Source organism: Amblyomma mixtum, chromosome 1 (genome assembly GCF_055824585.1).
Source record: "Amblyomma mixtum isolate Tamu chromosome 1, ASM5582458v1, whole genome shotgun sequence".
Taxonomy (NCBI): domain Eukaryota; kingdom Metazoa; phylum Arthropoda; class Arachnida; order Ixodida; family Ixodidae; genus Amblyomma; species Amblyomma mixtum.
The window spans coordinates 314,432,185-314,453,154 of NC_143012.1; the positions used below are offsets into that span (position 1 = coordinate 314,432,185).

General features: G+C 47.8%; 1 protein-coding gene across 1 annotated transcript; it reads right to left on the reverse strand.

Moving 5' to 3' along the window:
* Nucleotides 1–8,916: 8,916 nt before the first annotated feature.
* LOC149372517 (uncharacterized) lies at nt 8,917–20,498 on the reverse strand. Its single transcript, XM_089567009.1, has 3 exons — nt 20,085–20,498; nt 12,973–13,079; nt 8,917–11,667 (listed from the first exon to the last, which is right to left on the reverse strand). Exons 1-3 carry the CDS (start codon nt 20,168–20,170, stop codon nt 10,334–10,336), a joined length of 1,527 nt encoding a protein of 508 aa, XP_089423135.1. The 5' UTR covers nt 20,171–20,498; the 3' UTR covers nt 8,917–10,333.
* Nucleotides 20,499–20,970: the final 472 nt, after the last annotated feature.

Below are 20,970 nucleotides of genomic sequence, written 5' to 3' on the forward strand. Positions count from 1 at the left end.
GGCAGATGATGTGATTCAGCTTGAAAGGCGAGGCCACTCTGTGCCACAGCTTGTTCGTCTTGCCCACGAATTAGTCTAAGTAGATGGTGCCCGCGACCGGACAGTTGTGGAGCGAGTGATTCATCATCAACCGCAGCGTTGGCCTAGTGGTTTGAGCATCCGCCTCGCATGCAGGAGGTGCGGGGATCGATCCCTAGTGCCGCCTGGTACCCAGTGGTGATACAATGTGTACAAGCTTTCCCCTGCCTGGTGCTCGGCTTATTTAGGGTGAAATGCTGGGGAAATGGGTCTTTGGCCCCACCTTGAGTAGAAGAAACAGCTTTGTGCTATGGTGCTCTTTGAACACAGATGCCCTTGTGCCATAAAAAATTAATCATTATCAGAGTGACTCATCGTCACTAAACAGGATGCAGTAGACGCTGTGCGTCTTCTTCGAAGGAAACGCAAATGTTGGCGGGCCCTGTGCGCAGCTGTTGGAGCAGTTCTAGTCCCCTTAGACGACGAGGGCGCGTGTGCTGCGCACAGTTGGTGGCAGCACCCCAGTAGGCATTTCGGACAACCGCTGGTCATCTGCGGATAGCTGCAGAATCTACCACCACTGGTACACAGATCTTAAAGGGACAGCGAGGAGAGCTCTATTTATATTTTTTTTAAAGGAAGATCCGATAGTTCAGCATTTCATGGCTTTGTTGCCACTTGGCCGGCAGCGAAAGATGCATTTATTTCTAAGAAATTTGGATTCGAAGTTGAAAAAGTTTTTGCCGCCGCTGATTCAAACTTGGGACTCTCTTATGACGACACAGGACTAAGTGACGTGAAACATGACGTGCACATGACGTAACACAGACTCCGTGATTTCTGGCGACCAGCAGTGCGGCCTATCAGCAGCCGAAAAGAAAGCTACCGCCGGCCGCACATTGAAGGCATCTATCGGCTATTGCGGCCATCGCTACCGTCACTTCGTTTACGTTTGCACCGGCGTTTTGCCAGCGTTATGATGGATCCCGTTCTCGAAGTCGTCAACGAAGTTCTCGCAAATAGACACCTTTAGCATACCGTGTACCTTGTTACCGTTAGCAGAATACCGGGAGCCCGCCTACTGCCGGTGAGCAGGCGCTGATTGGTCCCGATGCTGCAGGCATGCGCATAGCTGCCGGGTACATGGCGCCATCTGGCGACGTCAAGGAAATTTGCGCATGCATTGGCTGCGCCTCAGTGATTTGTGGCCTCTCGTGTCCCGGTGTTTCTAGAACTATTGGTTCTAGCAACACTGTTTTGTCCTATGACGTCATCACGCTTGTACTTGCGAGTTTGGCCTGTGGCGGCGATACCTGTATTTTGGTTCTTGCTCTTTTCTGCATTACAAGAGCTTTGCTGTCAGTATGAGTGGCGTTTTTGTACTGGTATTCTGTCAATACAAGCCAACTTCAATTTCTCCTCAGTGTCCCTTTAACACGGACACTCGAGCGCTTGCCTTGGACTGGGATTATCGCTGCTAAGAGGTGGTCAGTAGATCTGAAACCATTTTAGGGTGGCAGCAGGCAGCTATCATCAGCATGCAGCTTATGGTCTCGGAGCCAGTGTTCCGCACACTAATGAAGGTCAAGCCATGCGCTCGAGCATTCGAACGTGTTCAGTGTGCAAGTGGCAATGCAGCAGATGTCCGTGCATGCTGATTGGCAGTCCATGCGTTGTGCTGCAGGCATCTGGAGCAGATACTCTGATGTTCCAGGAACGCAGAGAGCCGTTTACCTAACAGCATTTTAAGTCCATTATGGGCAGCAAGTAAAACATTCTAAATATGGGCAAGATATTCCCTCAGTGTTATTCAAACTTTAGAGAAATTAGTAAACGCGTCAAAGCAACCTGCAAGTTTTGGACCTGACATCTTTAAATAGAAGTTAACACTTTGCTTTTAATAAGAAGCTGCCAACAAAATGCAAGGCATTAGAGCAATCCAATGCAGCACAACCTCGCCCTCAACTCTCCACACACAGTTTCGACATAGCCGACTCCATGGGCTCCTGCTTATATTAAGCATTAGTTGTGTGTTGTTAATATTTTAAGTTTTGTAATGATATATGTGGGCAGTCTATGACATGCACAACCCAAAAAGCTTAACTTCAAAGTTCTTTCAGTTGAAAAGGATCACTGCTGCTGAACAGCGAAAAATGATCTGGAAAACAGTGCTTGAAATGCGCCTCTAATGCCACTACTGTACCTACAAGCTTCCCTCCTTTCGATTTATTAAATTACTTCCTCTACAAGCTTCCCTTCAAGGTATCGGCTCTATCATCCAAGCTTCCCACTGTTACATAACTTGACACCTATTTGCTCACTGTCGCCAGGCAAACTGATTTGAAGTTTGAAGTTGGTTTATTTGTCGCTCTTAGTGGTACAGGTATCACTGGGAGAGAGAGGACGCAGGGAAAAAAGCTGCTTGAATGCAGCTTGAGAGGCACCCTGCGCCCACACTGCTGAGGCAACATATTGCTGAAGTTGTTTACAAGAGAGCTACAGGTGAGGCACTCAAAAAAAATACTAAAGTATCAACATGAATGGAATATTTACAGTGGCAGTTCAACATTAGCATCACAATCACAACAAAGCGCGTCGTAAATTCTCAAAACCAAGAGCATCGCATCATCAAAGTGTACAACATAAGCCGAATTACCCGTGTTATAGTTTTAGTCCCTGTTCAGAGCAAGTCCTAGTTAAATGTCTTCAAAAAGGTACAGAATGGTTTTTAGGCTCATCACTGTGATGTCTCTTAGCGATATATTATTTTCTAAAATGTTCAGGCATTTTGCCATAATAAAAGAATGATTTCTGTGAGTAGATTTCTTAAATCTGCTTTGCCTTTCTGACCACATTTGCAAATTTTTCCAGAGGGAAGTTCCCTGTGTGTCCTGCGAACGACCCTGCTCCGATGTCCATTTCGGACGTTTTCCCTTGGACGTTCGGAATCTGCTAAAGACGTCAGGAATTTAGTCGGGAACTTGTCGGATATAGTTTATTGTTCTGGTTTAATATTCAGTGACCGCCGGACATCCATAGGCTGCCAGACATCCATGGGATGGGTAGTGAACCACTAAAGGATTCCGCGTGCAAGGCATCCATTCTGCATAATGCAAAATGAACCAACTGTATAATGCAGCCGATTAAACACTGGCCCTCTGTGGAACCTATACTGCAGGGATGCTGCTGCAGTTCTGCCTTGCCGCACTAAGAAATGGTGTCATATCCTCCAGCACCAGAGATGGCCCCCCAAAAGGATATGCTTTTTTGCGCGAGCGCAAAATTCAGGGGCAACTTTTTGTTCCCAGTCACACAAGCCACGCGGGCTCACATCGTAACTTTTGTACTATATTACCAGAGCAGATGTCCACCAAAAAAAAAAAAAAACATCCGATCAGCAGGCTGCATTTTTCTCTGTTTATGCTGTTTGTTGTTTTAACAAAGGACCATAGTTTCATAAACGTTGAGGCAAAAACTAAATGGAATTTTTAGCAAGTTGCTTACTGCCTTAAGTTTTAATCGCATTCGTGCGGTGTCACATGCATAAATTTAATGGCATTAGCCTTACTGCCATTCGCGACCTACTGAGTTCGCCACAACTCATTCGCCCGTGCAATGCGTACTCTCGTTCCCATTCCCCGCGCAGAAAAGCATGCAGCTTTGTTAGTAACAACTTCCTAACCAGTAGGAAATAGTTCATTCTTAACTTGCAGTCAGATGAGGCAACTATACCGCATTTTCGATGCGAAGAGCGCCATTTTAGCCAGCCTTATTGACAGGTACACTCGACTTGTGTGCTGACATGCGAGTTTATGGCTACTTTTTCGACTTGTAAAGCAGGAACAGCCCTATTTTCTGGACAATAGTTTTTATATTACATTTGAACAACATTTCCCATATATTGTGCTCATTAGCAATGTTTATATTCAGATGAAACTTCTGACTACCTTGCACGCGTTATTATCATCATCACTTTCGATAATGGCATTAAATGTGGACGTGTAGCACCAACTCCGAAAATAATGGCAATAACAAACTTGAGGCCTTAAGCATTTACTTCCATTTCTTGTGAGCGTGTGGCAACTCTTGAGGCCACTTTTCATGCGCTGGCTATAGTGAACTACTATAGCGCTGGCATTTGTCGCGCAAATATTCTCAAACCAATGCGCTCAAGCTCGTGACTCTCGTGACTCTAATCCGAAAAAAAAAATGAAAACTGGTTTTGAGGAAAGGAAGACGCGGTAACTGTCTCGCATATCTCTGTGGACACCGAAGACACCAGGGAAAGGATAAAGGAGGGAGTGTAAGATGCCGTAGTGGAGGCCTCCTGAATAATTTCGATTTGTGCGGCCGATTCCTTAATTTAAGTCCGATTAAACGTCCTTCTTCCCGCTTTTTTTTTTGTTTTTTTGAGTTCCCCGCAGACAGTGGAGGAATGAGCCAACCTTTAAACCAGACCCGTGGCGGCTTGTCGCTCTGCCATCGGCCGCGTGATACGTAGTGATCGGCGAAAGCAGAATCCACGCGTATTTTTATTTCCGTGGGCCTAATTTGCAGTCATGTTGTTTCTGACGAGGTTTATTTATTCACGGAAACCTAAAAACAAAAAAGCAAAGCCGCCACGCGGCTGCCTGAAAGGCACTCCATGCGTTGGTCGACTAGCTCCTCCCACCGTCTGCGGGGAACTAAAAAAAAGCGGGAGCCGGACGTTAATCCGTTTTAAATTAGGGAAATCGAACGCACAGGGCAATAATTCGAAGTTTCTAAGAATGCTCGGAACATGAAGATCGAGTTCCCACGGCAAAAAGACGAGTTAGATTCCTCTTCAGTCCCATGAGCTACCGCGGTCGGTCTGTAATCCGAATGAATTCCTGTTTGGGACGTTGGCAAAATGTCGGGCAAAAAACAACCTAGGAATATCCGTAGGAGACAAAAAAAATTACTGAGGCTCAGCTTGGCTAAGCCTGGGGAATGCGAAGCATATTAGTGGCTAGGCTTGGTAATACATGGCTTTCCTTGGTTGAATACTTGGTCATTTTAATACAACCACTAGAAGCCTTCGTCGTGGGGGAAGACAACGGCATGGCTACAGCGGAACGCCGACTAACCCCGAGACGCGCGTTGGGTGAGCGCCTGGATTGCCACGGAAGCCGCGTCTGCCTGCCCGGTGGAGCGAGCGTTTCACCTACACCGAGTGTGAACGCGCGTTCGAAATGCGCGGGTGTGACGGCTAGGGGTCCCACGGCGACGGCGCGAGGTGGAGGCCAGCTCTCTCATCCGATGTCACGTGGTGTGACGTCACGGTGCCACTTGGCGTGACGGCTAGGGGTCCCACGGCGACGGCGCGAGGTGGAGGCCGGCTCTCCCATCCGATGTCACGTGGTGTGACGTCACGGTGTCACGTGGTGTGACGTCACGGTGTCACGTGGGGGTCCCACGGCGACGGCGTGAGTGGTAGCTATAGCAATATGCTTCGCATAAAAAAGAATTTTAGAATTGGTCCAATATATGATATCCGGTGGACGTCCGCAGGAAGCTCTGTTCGGATCTTATTCGAACGTCCGAGGTAGTTCCAGTGCTTCATTTCCCCTCCCCCACTAATCTCCGCCGTGCTTCTGTAGGCCGCTGTAGGATCGTTTTTTGGACGCATGCGGATGCGTTTTTGCGACTCGTGCACGGGTCGAACAAGGTGGCTTTGTGCGGACGGCTGCATGCGTCTAGCGCCCGCAGGGCGGGCGAAGTTGGCCAACTTTCGGGCGCATGAACGGATGCATGGGCGTCCGGAGGGGGGGGGGGGGACAAGGGGCAGACAGTGCACAGGGCACAGGTCGCTCGCTATAATCATGATACGTTCGTACGCCGGCCACCGATGAATTCTTGAGGGGGGAAGGACAAATCAGCCGTGTCCACCCACGCTTTGTCGGGCTGCTCAGGGGCAAGCGGGCGACGAGTTGGCGCCGCCGCCGCTCGCTGTGCCTCCGATCCACGGGAGAGCGCAGTGCGGTAGAAGCGCCGCTATCAGAATCTTCGGCAAAGGAGATTAGCATCTTTTGTTCACGGCGATGCAGTCTCCAGAGGCGCCCCCACACCAGCGTCCCTTGCGTCTTCTCCGAAAACCAGCGCCTTTGGTCAACGCAGCCCGATGGCGCCTGCCTGGCTCGCCTGTCACCTCTGGCTGGGCCTCAAATGACAACAGCGCCCGTGTACTCTAGGCACTATACGTGTACTGTGCGAGGTCAGTGCCCGGTAAAGAGACCCAGGTGGTCGACATTATCCGGAGCTCTGTACTACTCCGTTTCTCATAACCTGAGTCGTTTTGGGGCTCTGAACCCCATAAAAACACACAAAACAAATTTTCCTACCGGAGTGGCGAGTGTCCCTTCCCCTTGGAAGTCGCACGGAAGTAAGCCCTTGCACGTGTGCGCGCCTCTGTATTTGTGCTTCGGTGTTTTTAGTGGCCATTTGTCAACGAAGCTGAGAACAACCAAGACAGTGGACGAGAAAACTACGAGCGGCGAGCAGTGTGCGTGCGGTTGCTCGACTGTGCGGATGCGCGAGCAAGATGGAGCGAGGTGTATGAAGCTGCGAGCGTGCATTTATCTTGTAAATAAGTTTTCGTTGTATGTATAGACATCTTTTGTTTTCGACGTACGCGTTCAACCGTTTTTCCAATCAATGTGTGTGACGAGTGTGCACCGAGAGCGTGTAATGAAGCACAGAAATGAATTTATCACCCGTGTAATCACGCAATTCGCCCAGAAAAATCCGTGGAGTCTACAGTTGCTGTTCAAGGAAGACTGACTGAGTGACTGTAGTTGCGTGTTTGTGACCATATTGTGCTGTGTGCTGGTCATCAATCCGGGTGAGTCGAGAACCCGTATGCAGCAATACTGAGCACTCTTCTCCACGAAGTGACAGTATATTTTTGGATTTTTTATTAATTTTAATTGTTTCTTCGTTGATAAACTGCAATGTATCTCTCCTAGCCACACTTTAATTTGCTGTTTGTAATTTTTATTTCATGTGTGTATCTCACTTATTTTTTATTTATATATAAATAAATAAATTCATACCGCAAATAGTGCCTTTTTGCTACGAACATGCCCCCCCCCCCCCCCCCCCCCCCCCCCTCCGGCGCCAACAACCAATGGGGTCCCCCCCCTGCAAAAAATTCTGCGGACGCCCTTGAACGGATGCGTCCGAGGAGTCGCATTGCAGCTATTTGCTGCTGTCCTGTGTTGTGCCAGGCCCCTGCTCATGCTGACCTGCGCAAAGATGGCCGCTCGCGAAACGGAGTGAGGAACCAGGCCTAGATGGTGATGGCTTTGCCAAGAAACATATAATATTGTCCGCATATAGTTATTACGAGTGTTCGTAGCGACTTCAAACTTCGCCGCGTGCAAATGCGGAGAGTTTCCCCCAAGTTGAGTTTTGAGGCGCCTATAGTGAATTAGGTGGGGTGATAAGTGTAAGAAGTTTGCGCAAACAGGGTTGCCACAGCTGTCTCAGGAGAGGGTTAATTGAAGTTATAGGAGAGCCCTTTGTCCTGCAGTGGACGCAGCCAGGCTGATGATGATGAATATGGGAGCTCGCAGTCTGAACAATTGACAGAGTGAAAGTGAACATCATAAGGAATAATCATTGGTTATACTCTGCACATTTCTCTATTATCTGATTGACAGTTTGAATATGGTCTTCTGTCGAGTACCTGATCGTTTGGTTGATTGCAGTCTAAGGTTGTCCACACGCCATCAGCGGTTTGCTTTAGTAAATACATTATATACAACGGACAGTCAGCTGATGGGTCTATAATTTTTCGCGTCCTTGGCGTCTCACTTTTTATGGATTAAGATGACGCTAGAGTTCTTCCGAGCTTCTGACAAGCCCGAGGTCATAAGGCATTGCGTATACAGGGTGGCTAGTTTTTCTAGCACAATCTTCCCTGTGGCCTTCAACAGATCTGCTATTACTTGATCCTTACCAGCTGTTTTCCCTCTTTTTATTGCTCGTAATGTTTTCTTTATACTTCCTCTTTCGTTATTGGAGGGATGTGTCATTGCTGTGTGCATTAACATCCTGATTACATTGGCTACTATATAGATTTGTGTAGTATTATTCGACTGCTTTAACAGCATCTTATCCATATTGCTAAGGGCATTGCCCTCTTTATCTCTTATGCATACATCTGGTTTTTGCCCGTGCCTAGTTTCCTCTCCACCGTTTTTAGGCTACCTCTGTTCTTTAGAGCATGCTCGATTCTCTCCATATTACACTTCTTTATGTCGGTTACCTTGCGCTTATTAACTTTGATAGTTCTGCCAGTTCTATTCTCTCTGTGGGGTTAGACGCTTTCATGTTTTGATGCTTCTTAATCAGATCTTTCGTCTCCTGAAATAGCTTGTCGGTATCCTGTCGAACCATCCTATTGCCTACTTCTACTGCGCGCTTCGTAATGATAGCTTTGAGATTGTCGTTCATTGCTTGACATTAAGATCGTCGTCCTCAGTTGAAGCCGAATATCTGTTCTACAGCGATATCCTGAATTCCTCTGCTTTCCCACTTACCGCTAACTTCTTAATTGGCTTCCGTTTCACTAGTTTCTTCCATTCCGTATTTTAGCCTAGGCTAATTAGAGGCCTTACCAGTCAATACAACGGCCGCCGCGGTGGCTCAGCGGTTATGGTGATCGGCTGCTGACCCGAAAGACGCGGGTTCGATCCCGGCCGCGGCGGCTAGAATTTCTTTGGAGGAGAAATTCTAGAGGCCCGTGTACTGTGCGTTGTCAGTGCACGTTAAAGAACCCCAGGTGGTCGAAATTTCCGGAGCCCTTCACTACAGCGTCTGTCATAGCCTTAGTCGCTTTGGGACGTTAAACCCCATGAACCAAACCAAACCAGTCAATACAACGCACTTTTTCGAGGGCCTCCATATCCTCAACGATGCCCGAGTGAGTGCATAGTGTGAAGTCTATTTCATTTTTAGTCTCACCATTTGGGCTTTTTCACGTCCACTTTGTATTCTTTAGTTTGCGGAAGGAGCTTTTCATGATTCGTAAAGCACGCCTTTCTGAATCGTAATTGAGCTTTACTGCCATTTGCGGAGCACTTCGACTGTCGAGATATGTGTTTATGTAGATACTATTTTTACCAGTACTGCCAAGGAGTCATGGTTCAACACCGAACATCTTAACTTCAGTGATGATAGTGGAGTATGCGGGTTGCTGCAGACCCCACATTGGAGGATGCAGCTAAAATATATATCATTAGAATGTTTGTTTTGGAACATGTAACTGTTGGTAACACAACATAATGCCAAGCCTACAAAGTTTGCTAATGGTACGGTAAGAAGTAACGGCATGACCTGCTTGATGCGAAGTGAAATATACCGCGGAGGAACACATTACTCGATCGTACTGCACCTTCGTGCTTCATCGTGTCTCGTACCACGCTTTATTACTATTGAGATTCAGGATAATTTTTGTTCGCTCCCAACATCTTGTGAGCGTAACATATATGGCAGTTACATTTTAGTGCCCGTCAGCACTTGCCCTATGGTATTGTTCTATGTATGCTTATAGCGCGAGAAAAAAAAAAAGACTTCCTATTTGGTGAACATTGAAGAACAAGGCATTGCGAGCGCTGACTGTGAACCAGGGAATTTAATATGAGCACGAACAGCTCTTTGCCCGTACGCTCCAGAGGAATAAAAGAAAGTAAAGAAAAACAAGATGGGAGCACATTATCAGTGCTTCAACACCGGTAAAGATACTTGAATTTGATTCAATATATCGCAACGTGATGACCGGCTGGCTTATCATGAGATTCTGTTTAATTTATCTAGGAGGCCTCTGCTGCCTTCTTTGTTTCTTGGTCTCGGCGTTTAGAAAAAACAAGTTTCTTAAATACGGAGCTGAATTTTGAGCATAAATATTCCGCGAAATGTCGCACTTCAAAATGCACTGCAAAGTGTGCGGCTGCTTGCCTCGGTTCGAATCAACTTCCGTCCTATCGGAACAACAAGGAACAAAGAATTCATATAATAGAGGCCAACTGAATAGACAAACGAGAAGACTCATGCGTTAGCCAATTAAAAGTCCATCGTGTTGCAAGACACTGAAGCCGAGTACCATGACTGCTGACGGTGCACCAAGAGTGGTTTCCGTCTCAATTTTTTGTAGTTTGTATATAATTCGTTTTGGTGCATTAAATTTCTTCAATTCGTAGTCAGCACTCGCGTTGTCTTGTCATTCCCTCTTACCGCTGAGAAGTCCCGTTCTTTTCGAGCTGCTGTCAAATACATCATGAAGAATTTTCTGTCAGTCAGTATACGTGTAGAAAGGCGGCTCAGTTGTGGGTTCTTCAATCAGTTCCTTAATGGACGTGATCACGTCGGAGTAAAGCAGTCTTCCTGAAAACGCGTACATTGACTTGTCGATGACCACATTTTCTTGGGTCAGAACCTCGCTGTACGATGTTCCCCAGAAGTTGCTCTTCTTGAGACCGCAGCAGGAGCGGTAGTGGTGCATGACCATGACAGAGTCGGAGATGGCTACTTCCCTGGCCCCACGCGTGTGTTCCCACACGAAATGAACTCCTCCAGTGGTGATGGTGCTCGCCCTGGCTGCGTACTTTGAGCGCTCTCGATGCTTCCACGCGTCGGCTTCGCGAACGAACAGAATACGGGTGAGTAGCGGCGGCTTTTGGCGGAGGTATGCAGCGTTGAAAGGATACTCGTAGCAAAAGAATTGGTTCTTGACCAAAACGCTCCCCAAGGAGCTCTTACCGACGGAGCCTTCAATTTCCAGAAGAGCCTCACTAAGAGTGCTTCGCGTTTTGGAGACGAGGAACTCGTCGAAGTCGACGTTTAGGACGTACTCGGAAGTCAGCTTGGAACGGTACATGCAATCCTGGATTGCTGCCAGCTGACCATGCTCGAGTATGTAAGAGCCATTGAGGTACAGGTTCCAACGATGGAGCCGTATGTCTACCTTGCCGCGGTTGCGCAGGTGTGATAACAGGATTTCTATTTCCCGCGATACTTGACATAAGTAGATGTCGAAACGTCCCACTCCCATGGCTGCGTAGTAAGCGACGAACTCAGTCACAAGCGATAGAGCGCTAAAATGTCCCACCATGGGGCGGACGCAAGCCGATAAGAACTTGGGAGGCTGCTGGCGGCGGTTGTGTACTTTGAACCACTTTGGCGAAGACATGTTCCAATTGGTGCCGAGGGCTACTCTCATGTTTGGCTGACCGCGCACTTCGGAAGGAAACTTCACCGGACACACGAAGAACGCCGCCGCGTACGGAAGGTCGTGGTGTTCTGGAAGCACTTTCAGACTCGCCTCGGATAGGAAGACGGCTGATCCCACGCTTAGCCAGCACTGAACCGCTTTGTCGCGGGCAGCGTCCCTAGGTACGACGCTTATGAGACGGACTTGGCAGTTTCCTGGCTCCGATTCGTCCATGTACGCCGAGTAAACGTACGTACGCGGCAAGACGAGAACCCACGCATCGTCGTCCTCGAACAGAGGGTCCTGCCCTGAGTCACTTTCGAGAAGCTTTCCAGCGAGCAGGGAGTCGAACGCCCGGATACTGGATGTGACGTTTGCGTGGTTTCGGTTGTCGCAGGAATACTCGGACTTGTTGGCTGAAAAAAAAAAAAAAAAAAAAACGGAATTTACATCAGTAATGTGCGAAACGTGCGCGAGCATCAGAACCAGTTTATAACTACATTTGCACCTCGTTGTAACGAAGCCCACGGTTTCCCGCGATTTCTTCGTTATAGCGGTACGTGGCCTTGGTCGCAACAGTCCCATGCCAGCGGACTTACCTGCCACTCTGTATAGTAAGGACAAGAAAGCGAGTGTTTAGTGTGCCGCCGCTGTGCGTTGCGGGATACAACCCTCGCACCGAGCGCCCACCACGTGGCATACGTGGTACTCCAACCACTAACGCGCGCCCGTGTCTTTCGCAACTCGCATGAACGCCAGAACCTATAGAAGACGAGGCTTGGAGGAATAATGACGCAGAGGACAGGGGACCTATTCGGAATATTTAGTCCCGTTTTCTAGGTGCTGAAGCCGATGCGGGCCGCTGTAAAAGAAGGCACGCAACTACGATTTCGTCACGAATACTTGTTTTGGGTTGGCTTCGCCACGCATCTCATGAACAAGCGGGCCACAACACTTTTTCTCATGACAGATATGTCTTGCGGAGAATGCATACGCAAGATTGAAGGTTATGTTGATGTCAGCCTTCTGGTCAACGGAAATTGTTTTACGCTTTCGTTATCCGCCGCTTGGTCCTGTGGAACCATGGTTTCACAGGGCCAAGACGAGGTCCAATCGAGGTTCCACTGCGGTGGGGCCTCAGTACCGTCTAGCGCACCAGGCGCTTAACCGTGCTACCATGATGCGAAGACGGAAACTAAACTGCACGTTGAACCAGAGAAGCAGAGCGTGCTCTCAGTGGGCCGTGTGCAACCAGAAGGTTGGAGAACAGGGAAACTGCAATATGCCACATCGAGTCGAAACGGAAATGTTTGGCACGCGGTTACAAATTGACGTACTCAATGCGAAATGGCCAATGGGGCTCATTGAAGCTTCGTTGTGCCCTGTTGTAGGAAAGTTTTACTGCGTAGAAATGAGATATTAAATATGTGCACTTCTGTGGTAGCTTCCAAGAGGAATTGGTATTATTTCGTTATACGCATTATTTCGCTATTTTGAAGTTCGGCTGTATCGCTGCAGATATCGAACTAAATGGCAAGTTTATGAACAAAGTTTAGAGGTAGGGAGGTTTTGCCACACAAAATTTCGGCGCGAGAGGGGGGTGAAGCTTATTGTTGTTTTCCGTGTCATTATTTGGGAGCAACTTTACCTTTACCCTTTACCTTTACCGTACCTTTAAGTTTACCCTTTCGTCGACCAATTACACTCTTCGGTCCACTTACCCTTGCCTGTCAGGAGATGCAGAAGGAAGTACCCGGCTGGCGCAATGGAGAGGGCAATCGCCACCAGCGTGATCCTCTTGAACACTCCGATGGCGCATCTGGATTTTCTGCAACGAAATGCTTGAGCATAAAAGTTAAGCTTTTCTTGTTTGTAGCACCCCCTTCATATTGCTAGCGCACAAAGCAGTGTCTGAAAGAAAGATCGCATCAATTAACTTGTACAGAGAGCAAAAAACATGTCCAGAACGACCGAACTGTGTGTTCCGCAGCTCCTAAAGCAGGTGCAACCAGGAAGGCAAAATATGGCGATGAAATCCTATGAATTTAACTGCACAGGCTTACATGCAGACAATTTTTAACCAAATGTTATCGCTAGATATCGCGTGTTCAGCCTGAAACACGCACAGAACGTGTTCTAGGCAAGCGTTTTGCCCTCTGTACACGTCAAAACTTAATGCACTGTGGATTATCATGCACCAAGGCCTAGTGAAGGCTCCAATAAACTTTCTATACTTCCTGCGATTCTCCAATATGCTCCGCATTTGCGTACATATGAGCTCTTGCACTTCTCTGAAAACGGGTTCGAACCTTCGACCTCGTCCTTAAAGGGATACTGAGGCGGTTTTCGAATCAGCTAATTTTTTAGGGTTTTGAAGTAGTGTCATTGATGATCACATCTGTGAAATTATTTTTTCGATTTTGGCTAAAACAGTGGCGCAATCACCAATTAAAAACGCGATGTTCAAATCTCCCGCGCCCCGCGCGAGTGTAGGAGAGGAGAACAGCGGAGAGGGAAACCTCGTCCATGTCGGCCAACGTGACGTCACGTTGAGGAGCCGGGGATACTTCGGCGCACCCGAGCGAGCTTTCAGCGCGCGTTGTTTCTCGTGCTGCGTGCGTTGTGACGCACAAAGCGTGTCAACCGACCTTGAGAATCAGATTCAACACGAGGTACTACTCTGCGTTCGTGTCCATGAACAAATACGGCCGAGGCTGTGTCGCCTTCCACTGTTTTTAGCAAGATCAAAAGCTCGCAGCCCAAGCGCTCGCTGCTGTGACGAAGAATTCAAGCTGACCAAAGCAAACCTACTCTGCTCGAAGCACTTTCGTAAGAGCGGCTACATGCAGAGCTTGTCCCTAATGTGACCTCTGGAGATTTCTGTCGAAAAGGCGCGGCTGAACCATGACACAGTTCCTTCGATTTTCTCGCGCATGAGAGGCGTGTCACCATTCCGAAGAAGCGCCTCTTTTAAAAGTAGAAATATGCTCACTTAGCCCCTGAAGAAACCTTATAGAGGCTCAAGCATGTGTCGCTCTCCTCAGCTTAAGTGCGGCCAGGCCACCTGAGACGTGCTCAGCAAGGCTCGGTTAGTGATTTTATACTCGGTTCGACGTGTCCAAGCAAGCAAGCAAGCAAGCAAGCAAGCAAGCAAGCAAGCAAGCAAGCAAGCAAGCAAGCAAGCAAGCAAGCAAGCAAGCAAGCAAGCAAGCAGAACAAAGCACAATAAAGCAAAGCAAGCAAGCAAGCAAGCAAGCAAGCATCGAAGCTCTTCATATGCGGGCATCTCGTTTAATCGTAGTTAAGCAATTAAAATGAAAGCGTTCGACGTTGATTTCGGATGCAAATTTATGAGAGAAATGAATGCCAACCGAGTTTTTGCAAAAAAAAACACCGCAACCTTACTCGGTTTCTTCAAGTTGTGGCAGCGGGCGAGTTGCAGCTAGCTTGGCTTTTCGACACAAACTACTTCACTGAACCTAAACTGCAAATCTAGGAAGTAGGAACGTTTCCGTGGCAGTGATTAATATTTTCTGGCATCTGCTGAACGCGCCACGAGTGAAGCAGCAGCCTTGTGCGCGTATTTGGCTTGGTTTCCAGCGCACACTGATTGCGTCACTATGTTGTGGTCACGTGCCTCGCAGTGCTTGGCCATTGCGCTTCGCTAATTTTGACACCAACTTTGTGCTCCTTCATCGTTTCCTTGAAATACTTTCTTGCTCCAACCTGCAACGCCGGGTACTGAGAACAGGATTTTTTGTACACAGTGCTTTGGGCCTTTTCTTTAGGATGACGCTCTTCCGGGCGAGCCAGGAGGCGTCCGGTGGTGGCAATTGACTTGAGTATTGTTCGCACCCCTTCCTTTCCGAGAATACAAGCCGAGGTTGTGCTGGCACCTTTTATGCATGGTCTGCATCGCGTCTTTGACGCTGGCGCATGCTTGTGCTAGGGGTAGAAATTTTTGCTTGTCTTTTTTGGTTTCAGGCGATACGTGGAATTAACAAACTATAGTATCCTTTTCTTCGGAGGTCAGTAAAAAAAAAATAGTCGCCATATTCGCTTTTACAACGACACGGAAAGCTGCGATCTTCACTCAACGCAGCGCCGGATCCGCATCGGCAGCTTCTCCAGTCCTCAAAGTGACGTCACGACCTCTCTTGACCAATCACGGGCGGCGGCGCGCCGCGCGGCGTGCCCCGCGGCACAGGCCGCATATTTCGGCTAAAAAAGGCAATTCGCTTCCAGTATACAGCATGAAAAACTATAGGATGCCGCTGCCAGCCCGATTTTCAAAAAAAGTGCTTCAGTCTCCCTTTAATAGCAGAAAGCCATGTCGCTACTACTTTGTTTGAAAACATGAGCCAGGTGCAGGGAAATGGACAGCAATGAAAGAAAGGAACATTCTAGCAATGCCAGCATGAGGGACACGACACTTGTGATATAGGAAGAGGAGGGGAGGGATGAAAGAAGAGAAAATAAAGAAGTGAGACTTTATGTGACAGCACTCACCCCGCAGAAAAGCAGAAAGAGACATCCACAGAACTTATACGTTGGAGGATTGGAGTTTGGAAAGTAAAATGCCTTTTTTAAAAAAATGTATTCCATTGTCATGCGCTTTAGCGCATTAGCCGTTTCTGCAATCGCAAGTTTATTATTAAGGCCGGTATCTTAGCTCAGAGCGCAAATCCCTGACCCTAACAGTTGAGAGTCCTCTCTTAAGATCTCGTAGAGGGAAATTGGGTTGATGATAATTGTTGTAGGATGCTTGTAGTCTTGCAGATTCGAATTGCTCAATAACATTGCTAGAGGACACTTCTGGAGAGGTTAACTTTTAATAACAATTAAAAGCACAAAGGAGATACAAGCAAGGAGAGAACATATTTACACTTGACTGGCTCGTAGTTCTACGTGGCGAAACCAGCCCTCGGTCCTGCCGAAACAGCTGGTTTTAAACCCTATGTCCCCGCCCTCGGTGGGGAGAATAACCAATCAGTTAACTGCACAAACATACACCCAATAGATTATTGGGGAAAGGAAAGCATGACCAATCAACAATTCAGAAAGGATAACACAACCAATCAATGATTGGGGAAAGAAGGTAACTCATCGCGACACCATACAGATATGTTCACTTTCTACCATCACGATTTCGGATAATTATGCTTTCCTGCTGCGAGCTTCGCGAACACTCTCACTTTCCCAACGTTCGGTTGACCCAAGTTCAAGGAAAGTCACTTCAACCCGTCTGTCCAGCATCGTCGCTCCTCATGCCTGCAGCTAGGGTGGCAATATCCTGTTGACCGCGCTTCAAGCTGTCAACGCACGCCGCTGCAGACGTGGGACCAAAGCCACGCACTGTGTCCCCTCTCCCCTCCCTACATCCCCCTACCCCTTCCCCTGGTCCCCAAGAGTGATGCCACCAACTGGCCAACATACGTCGGGACCAGTATCCCCTCCCAAGAATACCCCAAAGTAATCAATCAATCAATCAATCAATCAATCAATCAATCAATCAATCAATCAATCAATCAATCAATCAATCAATCAATCAATCAATCACTGTGACGCGGGTCCGCCTCGCCGCAAGCACGTGCACACAGGATGCGACGTAATGAATCTGTCCCTGTCGGGAGTTTGACCTTTCCCGTAATCCTCCGCTATCCGGCGCCCCCCGTATCGAGCTGGGTTGAGCTCAACCCCTTCTCTGCGATTGTGCGGAGGGCCCAAGAAAGAACGTAATGGGCATTCCACTAACGCGAACCGGATGCGGCAAACGATATACAGCACCGCGAACTTCACTCTAACCGATGGCCAGATTTGTGGTATTGTTCCCTAGAGCTTTTGTCTTTGCCGCAAAGGGTTGCTTTTTGACACTGCCACGCATGATTTGTGCACGTATTGACTGCCATGTTTAACCTGGGTGTGTGATTTGCGGCCAGCACACTCCTGGTAGCTCTCGGTGTCGGGCTCTGATCACATTAAACTTGCAGCTGCTTTTTTAATTTTTTTTTAAAATACATATACTAAACACACCACGCTAACACACCGCAGTAATACCTAGCAACGAATGCAACAAATAACAAACAGTTAATACCCATTTTGTTCATAAGAGCTATTATCTTTTTTTTTAGACTGTAGTGCTCTTTACTAGCTTCGTGCGGTAGTAACTCAAGGACGAAGCGCCAAATGCTCTTCAAAGGCGGCCATCCAGCCAGTGTAGTCGACCGATTGCCATGATGTCGTTAATTCCCTTGCACCTGCTATCGTGGCATTGCAGGGAGCTGGCGGGAGGTAGGCGATTAACCACGGCGTCATGACAGTCGGTCGGCTCCATTGGGTGGGGGGCCTCCTACATTCTAGACATGGATACCCCTATATGGGAGTAAAAAGAGAGTAAACAGTTTTCTGTTTACTCTCTGGAGTTTGCTAGAGTACGGTTTACTCCCTTTTTACAACTTTCTGTTTGGACCGTAGCCTATCGTATACAGTATGCCGTAAACTAAGACCACTGCGTTAACCTTCTACTCAAAGACAAAGTTGTGCGGATGGGCTTGAGCTGCAAGAGACACGCGGGTCGTGAGTGAGCACTATCAAGAATGGACCATGTAGGGTAGCGCACGTGACTATACTCCGTTTCATACAAAGCAGGCAACGCTGCCAAAGCTAGCGCGCATGAGGAGGGAGCGTCCGGCGACAACCTTGAAGCCTAGTCTTAACAAGTAAAGATATAGCAAAAAAAAGAGAGTTTGTCCCCCCGTGATCGCACCACGTAATAGCGTGCGGTAAAGTCTAGCCCCGCTGCGCGCGCGCAAGCGCCGATTAGCGCGGCAGACTAACTGTAGATCAACTTCCTTGCTGTAGACGCCCGCGCCGCGGGTCGCGCATATGCGCGCACTAAAACATACCGGAATCAAAACATCAAGGACCGGCTCGGAGAGCGAAAAACTGAGGGAGAAAACGACTTCAAAACACTCGGCTTGCGAACGCTGGCCGCGTGACGTCATGCTCCCCCCTTAGTTTTTTTTCCTCCATGCTAGCGCGCCTGTTCACGCAGTCTAAGTCCGCACGCAAAAAGTAGTTCGCCATACAACCAAATCGAGCACAAACATATTTCGTAGCGACAAATCTTAAGTGCCGTCCGTGACTGGTTCCTGCTGGACTTCGATTTACCTCTTGCAACATTTTCGTCCTGCGACTCGTCGAGATTTCGAGAAGCAAAAAGTACACGTGGCGGTATGATGCGCGGTTGGTAGGGCGAATCGCTTCAACTCAATCCGCGCCCAAAAAGTAGTTCACAGGGCCCGAACACTGAGCGCCTCACAGCTTCGACCGTAATGCTATTACATCGTGTTATACCGCTCTTTGTATTCATAATTTATTTATTATTTATTAGCAAATAGTGCCGGCCTGTGTTACAGGCCTTAGGCAGGCGTGGGGTATAGACATATTGATAAAAATGACAAGTACATTGCAAAAGCAGCTAGCGAACAGAGTAAAAACCAGAACATACAACATAAACAATGACCGGAGTTTTGAGCAGAACGAATGATACGTGGTGGAGTAATATAGTTTCGCGGACGCACTACTTCAGCAATCTCCGCAGCGTTGCCTGCTATGTATGAAACGGAGTATAGGCCCTTCGGTTTCGGGGAAACCAGATTTTAGCCGATTCTTCCACCCCGAATCTGTTAAAAACTCAGATTAAACCTGATTCCTACTCGAAAATGTGCCTTCTAGAGAGCGTATACGTTATCCTGCGGGAAGCAGAAGAAACCGCGCGCAAATTTGTGGAGATATTGTGCTTATTCCCGAGGGAGTGATAGAGAGAGAGCGCGGTTTATTTGAGAGAAATGCAGATAGGTCGTCCCGAGAGTTCATAATCTGGCCCAATACTTTGAACTGGGAAAGATGAAGAGGATGATAAAGTGCCTTATGATAGGGGACTATGTGGACAGAAGAGATATGCGAAAAGGGCGTGCAAACACTTATGGAGAGCGCCTAATCATTGCCTCGAGCCAAGACCCGTGCTGCAAGAGAAGCACAGTGGCAGCCGCGTTGCCTCAAGAGCTTTCCACCTCTCCGGCCAGGCGTCCAGTATAAGGCCCTTCGGTAGCGGTATGCTTTCGAAACACATGTTTTCGTTCAACTGGTGGCCATAAACCTCTCTTAACGTTTCTTATCCCTGGCTTGGCTTAATCTGCAGATAAATTCGAAAAAGTGCGAAAGGACTGTTTTCGTAGCGTGCAAGGCGGGCAGGTTTTGCACAGACACGGAAGTGCTGCGTGGGACATTGGTAACGTACAAGTCGAAGTAACTGTAATAAATCGGCAGAAAAAAATCTGATTTGGTAAACAATTCTTTTTTTTTTTTTCAGTGCTGCCTGCCAGTTCCGTGTTTATGGAAAAAATGAAGGAAAAAAACTGCGTATTTTGTCTGCAGCACAAAAAATGAGCTTTTATGGTAAATTGTATTTTGCTGCAAAGAAAAAAAAGACCCCGAAAAAAAAAGAAATTCTTATAAAATTTTGCTCAATAACACTGTTTGTACCAAAATTTGACCTACTTTAGCTTATCTTATTTCTTTCGAATTATGAGAAATAACGCAATGTTTTGGCGGCAGTGGGAGGGTTGGGTTTTCTCTTATTCGGTACCACAGACACTATATTTTTTTAGAAAGACCGGATGATTCATCTGTGTGTTGATGCAACGGGTCGGAAAAACTTTGAGCATCATGCGATTTCTTTGGCAGTGTATAGGCGTTACTTGCACGATCCCGGTACTTCAAACCATGATCACAATTAAAACACTAAGACAACAAACCATTGCGGCCTTACCTCGTAATCCGGCGCAACTCATTGGACTTGAGAGTTCTGCTCGTTCCGCTCTGGAAGGCTGACCATAAGCTTGTGCACGGTTGCATGGGACACAAGGCACAATACTAAAGCTGGCTCTTCCAGTGTGTACACGCCGAACGTTGCCTAAGCAACGTTCTTTATGACTGTGCAAAGAAAAAAACTCACACTGATGCCACTTGTGCGCAAGCAGGCTTTCTCGTGTCTCGGTGCAATGACGTGTCTGCGAGGCGGGGACAATGCACACGGTGATCAATGATCTGGCTCACGCGGAGCTTCGTATCACGGGCAGCTCTCTTATATAGCTTGCTTCATAGTCCATATCGCGGGCCAATGTATCCTATGGTTTCGCTGATGCGGTATTTGCACGCACCCCCGCACAATGGAGGCCGTCTGCGATCCAACTTTCTGTGGCTTCTCCGTCCTATCGTATCTGCAAATACCCCCTCTCTCTCATGCACCGCACGTACTTCGCTCTACACTATCTAGGAGAGAGCGCAGAAATGTATCGATACGAGAGGCTGTCCCGATAAGCGCTTCTACAAGAGGATTCCCGTAAAATTCTGGGCTAAAACCCTTCTCGCTTCGTGGTATTGATCGATTCACTCTCGCCCTACCATCTTCTAGCCGTCCTGGTTAGCTTAGTTGGTAGAGCGAATCCCGGATCAGGACGAATTTTTATTTAACTACGGAGTTTCCGAGTAAGGTGTGTAGATTTCCTTTGGAGCTGGCGCTTAGGTGGATGCTAATGAGTAATTACTCCTATATTGTTAACTATACACACACCGCATGAATGCCTCCAGTGGATGGTTGACACTGGTTGGAGACACGTTTAAGACCACGACGCTTTTTAACGCGTTTTTCTTAC

What these genes read in the sequence shown, in the direction of transcription:
- LOC149372517 (XM_089567009.1), bottom strand. Translation starts at nt 20,170, where the DNA reads ATGCAACCGTGCACAAGCTTATGGTCAGCCTTCCAGAGCGGAACGAGC. An exon ending in GAGTTGCGCCGGATTACGAG is followed by an intron (nt 13,080 to 20,084) that starts GTAAGGCCGCAA and finishes ATTTCGTTGCAG; the next exon opens with AAAATCCAGATGCGCCATCG. An exon ending in GCATCTCCTGACAGGCAAGG is followed by an intron (nt 11,668 to 12,972) that starts GTAAGTGGACCG and finishes TTTTTTTTTCAG; the next exon opens with CCAACAAGTCCGAGTATTCC.